We start from the raw sequence: 9,423 nt of genomic DNA, 5'->3' as shown, positions 1-9,423 counted from the left end.
CTTCACATCCTTCACATTCTTCACATTCTTCGCATCCTTCACATTATTTACATCCTTCAAAGTGCATTCTCATCCCTCACAACCCCTTCACATTCTTCACAGTCTTCACACAATGTTCATACACTTCACATCCTTCACATCCTTCACATCCTTCACGTCCTTCACGTCCTTCACGTCCTTCACGTCCTTCATGTCCTTCACAACCATCACGTCCTTCACATCCTTCACATCTCATTCGCATCCTTCACGTCATTCATATCCTTCACATTCTTCACATTCTTCACATCATTCACACACTTCGTACCGCCTTTACAGCACCCTCACACTCTTCACATCCTTCATATCCCTCGCATGACTTCACATCCTTCACATTCTTCACATTCTTCGCATCCTTCACATTATTTACATCCTTCAAAGTGCATTCTCATCCCTCACAACCCCTTCACATTCTTCACAGTCTTCACACAATGTTCATACACTTCACATCCTTCACACCACCTTCATATCCTTCACAGCACCTTCACATCCTTCACTTATTTTACATCCTTCACAATGCCTTTAATCCTTCATGTTCTTCACATCCTTCACATTCTTCACATCCTTCACACCACGTTCACATCACGCACATCCTTCAAGGTGCCTTTGCGTCCCTCACAATGCCTTCCCATCCTTCCCAGTACCTTCACATCCTTTGAACCACCTTCACATCCTTAAGATCCTTCACATCCTTTGCATCCTTCACACCTTTCACATCCTTCACATTTTTCACACCACCTTCATTTCTTTCATGTCCTTCACTTCCTTCACATCACCTTCACAACCTTCACATTCTTCAATCCCTCGCATTCTTCACAACCTTCACACCACCTTCACATCCAATATATCCTTTGCATCCTTCACACCACCTTCACGCCCTTGACATCCATCCAATCCTTCACATCCTTCACATTCTTCACATCCTTCACATTCTTCACATCCTTCACGTCCTTCACATCCTTCATTTCCATCACATCCTTCACGTCCTTCACATCCTTCACATTCTTCACATCCTTCACGTCCTTCACATCCTTCATTTCCATCACATCCTTCACATCCTTCACATCCTTCACGTCCTTCATGTCCTTCATGTCCTTCACTTCCTTCACATCACCTTCACAACCTTCACATTCTTCAATCCCTCGCATTCTTCACAACCTTCACACCACCTTCACATCCAATATATCCTTTGCATCCTTCACACCACCTTCACGCCCTTGACATCCATCCAATCCTTCACATCCTTCACATTCTTCACATCCTTCACATTCTTCACATCCTTCACGTCCTTCACATCCTTCATTTCCATCACATCCTTCACATCCTTCACATTCTTCACATCCTTCACGTCCTTCATTTCCATCACATCCTTCACATTCTTCACGTCCTTCACATTCTTCACATCCTTCACGTCCTTCACATTCTTCACATCCTTCATTTCCATCACATCCTTCACATCCTTCACATCCTTCACGTCCTTCATGTCCTTCATGTCCTTCACTTCCTTCACTTCCTTCACATAACCTTCACATCCGAAACATCCCTCATACCACCTTCAGACCCTTCACACTAACTTCACATCCTTCAGGTCCTTCACGTCCGTCTCTCCCTTCACAACCTTAATGTCCTACATATCCCTCGCATCCTTCACATCCCCTGCATTCTTCACAACCTTCACACCACCTTCTCATCCTTCATGTCCTTCACATCCTTCACATCCTTCTCATCCTTCACATCCTTCTCATCGTTCATGTTCTTCACACCTCCTTCACATCCTTGACACCGCCTTCACATCCCTCCCATCCTTCACACTGCCTTCTCACCCTTCACATCCCTGACATCAGCTTCACATCCTTCACATCCCCAACACCTCCCTCACATCCATCACATTCTTCACATCCTTTGCACCACCTTCACATCCTCCACATCGTTTGCACCACCTTCACATCCTTCACCTTTTTCAAACCACCTTCACATCCTTCACATCCGTCACATCCTTCATGTCCTTCACATCCGTCACATCCTTCATGTCCTTCACATCCTTCACATCTTTCACATTCTTCACATCCTTCACGTCCTTCACGTCCTTCACATCCTTCACATTCTTCACATCCTTCACATCGTTCACATTCTTCACATCCTTCACTTCCTTCACATCGCCTGCACATCCTAAACATCCTTCACATCCTTCACACTGCCTTCACATTCTTTATATCCTTCAAAGTGCATTCTCATCCCTCACAAACCCTTCACATTCTTCACATTCTTCACACAACTTTCACATGCTTCACATCCTTCACACAGCCTTCAGATCCTTCATATCCTTCACACCAACTTCACGTACCTCACACCGCCGTCACATCTTTCATACCACCTTCACATCATTCACATCTTTCACGTCACCTTCACATCATGGGATCACAGAATCACACAGTGCAGAAGAGGCCCTTCAGCCCATCAAGTCTGCACCGACATGTGAGAAACACCTGACCTACCTACCTAATCCCATTTACCAGCACTTGGCCCAAAGCCTTGAATGTTATGACATGCCAAGTGCTCACCCAGGTACTTTTTTAAAGAATGTGAGGCAACCCGCCCCCACCACCCTCCCAGGCAGCACATTCCAGACCGTCACCACCCTCTGGGTAAAAAGCTTTTTCCACACATCCCCCCTAAATCTCCTGCCCCTCATCTTGAACTTATGTCCCCTCATGACTGACCCTTCAAATAAGGGGAACAGCTGCTCCCTATCTACCCTGTCCATGCCCCTCATAATCTTGTATGCCTTGATCAAGTCGGCCCCCTCAGTCTTCTCTGCTCCAATGAAAACAACCCAAGTCTATCCAACCTCTCTTCATAACTTAAATCTTTCATCCCAGGCAACATCCTGGTGAATCTCCTCTGCACCCCCTCCAGTGCCATCACATCCTTCCTATAATGGCAACCAGAACTGCACACAGTACTCCAGCTGTGGCCTCACCAAGGTTTTGCACAACTCCAACATGACCTCCCTACTTTTGTAATCTATGCCCCAATTGATAAAAGCAAGAGTCCCATATGTCTTTTTTACCACCGCACTAAAATGCCCCTCCGCCTTCAGAGATCTATGGACACATACGCCAAGGCCCCTTTGTTCCTCAGAACTTCCTGGTGTCATGCTGTTCATTGAATACTTCCTTGTCAAATTACTCCTTCCAAAGTGTATCACCTCACACTTTTCAGGGTTAAATTCCATCTGCCACTTATCTGCCCATTTGACCATCCCATCTATATTTTTCTGTAGCCCAAGAAGCCCAACATCACTGTTAACCACCCGGCCAATCTTTGTATCATCCTTAGGATCCTTCACATCCTTCACATCTTTCACATACTTCACACTTTTCACACCACCTTCACATCCTTCACCCCAACTTCATATCCTTCACATCCTTCATTTCCTTCCCCTTCTTCACATCCTTAACACCACCTTCACATCCATCACATCCTTCACATCATTCACACCCTTCGCACTGCCTTTACAGCGCCTTCACACACTTCACATTCTTCATAGCCTTTGCATTCTTCATATCTTTCACATCCTTCTTATCCTTCTCAACCTTCATAACCTTCACATCCTTCACATTTTTCAAACCACCTTCACATCCTTTATGCCCCTCACACCACCTTTACATCCTTGACACCACCTTCGTAACCTTCACGTCCTTCATATCATTCACATCCTTCAAGGTGACTTTGCGTCCATCACGATGCCTTCCCATCCATCCCACTACCCTCACATCCTTCATATCCTTTGAACCACTTCACATCCTTAGGATCCTTCACATCATTCACATCCTTCACATTTTTCACACCACCTTTGCATCCTTTGCATCCTTCATATCCTTTGCACCACCTTCACATCCTGCACATCATTCACATCCTTCAGGTCCTTCATATCCATCACATTCTTCACAACACTTTCACATCCTTCAAGCACTTCACTTTTTTCAAACCACCTTCACCTCTTTCCCATCCATTGCACCACCTTCACATCTTTCACATTTTTCAAACTGCCTTCACATCCTTCACATTCTTCACATTCTTCACATCCTTCACACTGCTTTCACATTCTTTACATCCTTCAAAGCGCATTCTCATCCCTCACAACCCCTTCACATTCTTCACACTCTTCAAATCCTTCATATCCCTTGCATCCTTCACATCCTTTGCACCACCTTCACATTCTTCACATCCTTCACATCCTTCAAAGCGCGTTCTCATCCCTCAAAACCCATTCTCATCCTTCTCATCCTTCGCATCATCCTTCAATCCTTCATATTCTTCTCATTGTTCACATCATTCACATCCTTCGCAACCTGCACATCCTTCACAACCTTCAAATCCTTCACATCGCCTTCACACCCTTCACATCCTTCTCACCCCTTCCACCCCTTCATATCCTTCACATCACCTTTACACCTTCACTTCTTTCACGCCGCCTTCACATCCTTCACACCACCTTCACATCCCTCATATCACCTTCACATCTTTCACATCACCTTCACATCTTTCACACCGCCTTCAGGTCATTTTCACATTCTTCCTAAAGTGTGGCTCCCTGAATTGGTACAACACTACAGTTGAGGCCAAACCAGTGTTTATAAAGGTTCACCATAACTTCCTTGCTTCTGTTCTCTATTGGCCAGATTTTCAATGTGGGGTCAGGAAGCTGACGCCCAGACCAATTCCCAATCCTGGCACCGTATTTGAGCTGCATCATGCTCGTATCATGATTTTCAAATTCAAATGGACTAATTGGTTAGGAAGTGGGAGCTGCCTGCCTGGCACCAGGGCCAAAGGCAGATGGCAGCCATGTTGGGAGTTGCAGCTGTCTTGCTGATTTGAGTAGGCAGCTCCTCAGAGGGCTGGGAAATTGAATAAGACGAATAACAGCATTGCATGACAAGGTAAGGATCAGTGCTTATGCCAGCGTTGGTTCACCCCACCGAATCTTCTCAACACCATCGCCAAAGAAATTTACTTATGTCCATAAGGCTGTTCAGGCTCGCCCAGAAATATTTTAAAGATTTCGTTCCATTCCAGACGAACTCCTTTACAAGCTCCTTTAGGAGCTTAAAGGGTCATTAATTGGAGGCGAGCGTCCACCCCATTTTATCATCACCACTGTCCCATTGAATGTTAGGAACTGTGCCCAAGGTGTCAGAATACCAACACAACCTGCAGGACCTCAATTTTCAAAGCCCGCCACACTGCATTCCGTGCCTGCGGCCCTTTTAAAATCTCACTGTATGCCTTTCTCTATAAAGCCCAGGATCCTGTACGCTTTAGTAATCACTTTCTCAACCTGCCCTGCCACCTTCTGCTCCTGCATTCCCTTTAGAATTGTAACTTTTATTTTATATTATTTCTCCTTGATCTTCCTACCAAAATGTATGTTTTTTTATTTGTTCATGGGATGTGGGTGTCACTGGCTAGGCCAGCAATTATTGCCCAACCCTAATTGCCCTTGAGAAGTTGAGGAGGTGAGCTGCCTCCTTGAACCCATGCAGTCTATGAGTTGTAAGAACACCCACAGTGCTGTTACGAAGGGTATTCCAGAATTTTGACCCTGTAGAGGAGCAGCGATATAGTTCTAAGTCAGGATGGTGTGTGACTTGGAGAGGAACTTGCAGGTGATGGTGTTCCCATGCATCTGCTGCCCTTGCCCATCTAGGGCAGAGGTAGAGGTCATTGGTTTGGAAGGTGCTGTCGAAGGAGCATACTTCTCTGCATTACATTTCATCTGCCATGTGTACACCTATCCCACCAGCTTATCAATGTCTTTTTGAAGTATATCAGTATCCTCCTCATAGTTCACAATACTTCCAAATTCTGAAATTGTGCCTGCATTTTTGTCTATCATTTTAACACTAATTAACCTGTTTATTCTAAATAAACTAACACTTCCACTAAAGTGACAAACAAAAGAATGGCACATTAGCGCTTTATTCATCTTCTGATTTCTAAGTAATTTCTAAGCTATAAATTTTGTGTTCAAGTTTTTAACCTTAACTCACCTCAAAATCACATTATCACACACCCTTAACAATGAAACTAGCTTCCAGCCAATGTTTCTTTCAGTTGATATATTAACAACAAGTGACAAATTTATTACTGCCATCACAAATAAATGGTTTAAACCTTGGCAACAGCGATCAAATCAACTGATATAACTCACACCAGCAAGAAAGCTTACCATACGAATACTCAGCATTGGTCCATAAAGCGGAACAATACAGTTTCACTGCAGATAAAATTCCAACCAACTTCTCCTAGATAGTTGCAAAAGCTCCAACTGAATTGCTAAAAAGATTAAAACACCAAGACCCTTTGATTCTCGAGTGTCTGCCCATGGGTTTACAAGGCCATTTACCATCTCTGAATTTGTAAATGGTATCAAGATACTGGCCCAAATTTTGCGGGAATGATGAAAGAACATCATCAGCTGCCCACAGACATTTCAGCGGCCATTGAGCCGCAACTAACATTTGTTAGAGATTATTTCCGATTCAGTGTCCTCTACAGTCTACAGAGGATTTGTGGCATGTGTGAGCAAGACAAGAAACAACGAGGCTCTTCAATAAATCAGACTGAGGAATCCACACCAAGATGGGCATGGCAGAATTTTAACTGGTAAAGGGAGGTAGGCATGGATGCAGGTGTTCAATTGCCAGTAAAGGCTGTCAGGTCAGGAACCGACATCATCCTGCCCACTTCCAGATTTGATCCAGGTAAGTTTGGAGGTGAATGGGGAGCCCTTGTGCAGCTGTCAGGAAAGTAACTAAAACTTTAACTAGGCATTCCAGCTTTAACAACCAGCGCACAGGTTCCCCAAGCTCTCTGCACCTTTCTAGGTGCAAGAGGCAAGAGCACAGCAGGCAGTGGTTGCTTACTGAAATTGATGTGCTGGAAAGGCTTTAAAGACTGAAATGGACAAGCTTCTAATGAGCCACAGTGAAAGGCTTGTGGCTGCAGGATTGCTTCTGTCAGCCTGAAATCACTGGTTTCAGAGTGATTGCAAATGTTTGGAGTTACTTTCGATTGCCTTGGAGCATACTCAGCTACATCTCACATTCCTTGCTCTCAGCCTTCACAGTAGCATGAGAGCAAACTACACAGCAGTCACCTGGACCTCTGAGGAGGAGCCACACCAGCGGCAGCAACACCACCAGAAGCAGCAACATCTGCAGTAACAGGACCAGCAGTGGCCGTCTTTTCCATAACTACATGAAATGGACAGAGAGCTCCAGCTCCAAGAAGGTGATATCCCCAGTAAGGAGTATATAGACCGAAAGTGAGCTTCCTGAACATGACAGAGCAACAGAACCTCAGAAGACTCAATTCAATGGAAGGCCGTTACTGATATCTGCAGACTCTTGGAAATAGTTCTGTTCTAAGAGGAGCAGGTGGCCTCACATTGCCAGTGGGCTTCAAGGTCACCATAGACCTAAATTTCTTCTCTTCAGGAATCTGTTGGTGACATTTTCAGGATATCACAGTCTGCTGCCCACAGGTACATCACAAATGTCACTGATGTTATGTTTATCAAAGTGCCAATTATTTCAACTTTGATATGGATGAGGCCAGTCAAGCCCAGAGAGCTGTCAGCTTCACTGCAGTGGCTGGATTTCCACAGGCCTTGGGGGAGTAATTGATTGTATTCATTTGGCAATCAAGAACACCCTCAGATCGCCCGAGTATCTTCATGAATCACAAGAGATTCCTCTCCCTCAATGACCAGTTAGGTTGTGACCACTGGAGGGTGGTCTTACATCTCTGCACCAGATATTCAGGGAGCTATCATGACTCCTTCATCCTTCGTCATTCTCATCTCTAGCAGGTGTTAACCACATAACCCCAGCAAGTGGCTTCTGAGAGATAAGAGCTTCTGACTCCTGTGAGGAACCCCATCACTGAGTCAGAGGAGAGATATAACAGAAACTACATCATCACCAGGGCTATAATAGAACAAGCAATTGGGATGTTCAAGATGTGGTTCAGGTGCCTGGACAGATCTAGAGCTGCCTTTCAGTGTGGCACATCAAAGATCTCTGGAGTTGTGGTCTGCTGTGCCCTTCACTGCATGGTGCTGCAGAGAGGAGTGGAGCTGCAGCAAGTGGAAGGTAGGGAGCAGCTGGCATCCAAGGAGGAGATGGAAGAGAAGGAGGAAGAGGGAGAGGAGGAGAGGAGGAATGGAAGAAAGAGGGAGAGGAAGAGAAGAGGAATGGAAGGAAGAGGGACAGGAGGAGAGGAGGAATGGAAGGAAGAGGGGAGGAGGAGAGGAGGAATGGAAGGAGGAGGGGAGGAGGAGGAAGAGGCAGAGGAGGAAGAAGAGGAGGTGGCAGATGTGTCTAGCGTCCCTGCAGTTACACACCTGGCTGTCAGAGAAGTCCATGATGGACTCATCCAGGTAAACTTCAATTAATATTTGTGCCTGCAGCATCTGAATGTTCCATCAGAAATTCTGTGCCTGCTAACTTCAACACACCTCTTTCCAATAATTAGGCAATCATCATATTCACACCTTTGCTTCCCCATTTCGGCGGCCACCTTTCTGGTTGCAGGATCCCTGCATAACAACTGGAATAAAAAATCCAACTTCTGAACAAAATCAGCAACTGAAAAAACCCAACATGCAGAACGACGCTGGTGAATTTGTTGATCTTTATGTTCCACGTAAATGCTCTGCGAGCAACAGAGTTATTGGCGCCAAGGACCATGCTTCCATTCAAATCAATCTTGACAAAGTAACAGGAAGATTTAATGGTCAGCACAAAACCTATGCTATCTGTGGAGCTATCCGTAGGATGGGTGAATCAGATGATTGTATCTTGAGGCTGGCTAAGAATGATGGCATTGTGGCCAAAACTGTCTAACAAGCTGAAGACTCAAGTTATTGGAAGTTTCATGTTTGTATAAAAATAAAAAGTCGAGCAAAAAAAATAAATAAATAAAGGCTGACTAACAGCTGAAGGATACTCTCCAGGGTGGAAGGGATGCTCTCCAAATAAAGCCTTTGAGAATTCAATGTTCATATAAGGATTTTCATTAATTGAAATAAAAATCATTATAACTACATTAGCTATTGCATAAGATGATGGACGTGCAGCAAATCAAATTCTTTTGGGATGGGAGGAGCTTCATATGATTCAGTTTTACCGATGGCTGAACAGATCAATCCATGAGAGATAGGTTCCACCACAAGTGCCTCATTTGAGGTGATCATTAGGCATCATTGTGGGTTGTTGGTTTTGGTGCTGGTACTTGTTGCCAAGCCACTGTAGTATCTGAGCGTCATAGTAGCACACACCGGCCACAAGTGTTGTCATTATCTTGTCTCCCATGAGT

The 9,423-nt window shown here is 44.8% G+C and overlaps 1 protein-coding gene across 1 annotated transcript; it reads left to right on the top strand.

Annotated features, from left to right (window-relative positions):
* Positions 1 to 8,618: 8,618 nt before the first annotated feature.
* On the top strand, positions 8,619 to 9,030 carry LOC121285207 (40S ribosomal protein S21-like). The gene has a single exon (XM_041201487.1). It carries the CDS (start codon positions 8,709 to 8,711, stop codon positions 8,949 to 8,951), a length of 243 nt encoding a protein of 80 aa, XP_041057421.1. The 5' UTR covers positions 8,619 to 8,708; the 3' UTR covers positions 8,952 to 9,030.
* Positions 9,031 to 9,423: the final 393 nt, after the last annotated feature.

Source organism: Carcharodon carcharias, chromosome 12 (assembly GCF_017639515.1).
Source record: "Carcharodon carcharias isolate sCarCar2 chromosome 12, sCarCar2.pri, whole genome shotgun sequence".
NCBI lineage: Eukaryota > Metazoa > Chordata > Chondrichthyes > Lamniformes > Lamnidae > Carcharodon > Carcharodon carcharias.
The sequence above is the reverse complement of the archived record's forward strand: the minus strand, read 5'-3'. Positions and strand labels throughout refer to the sequence as shown.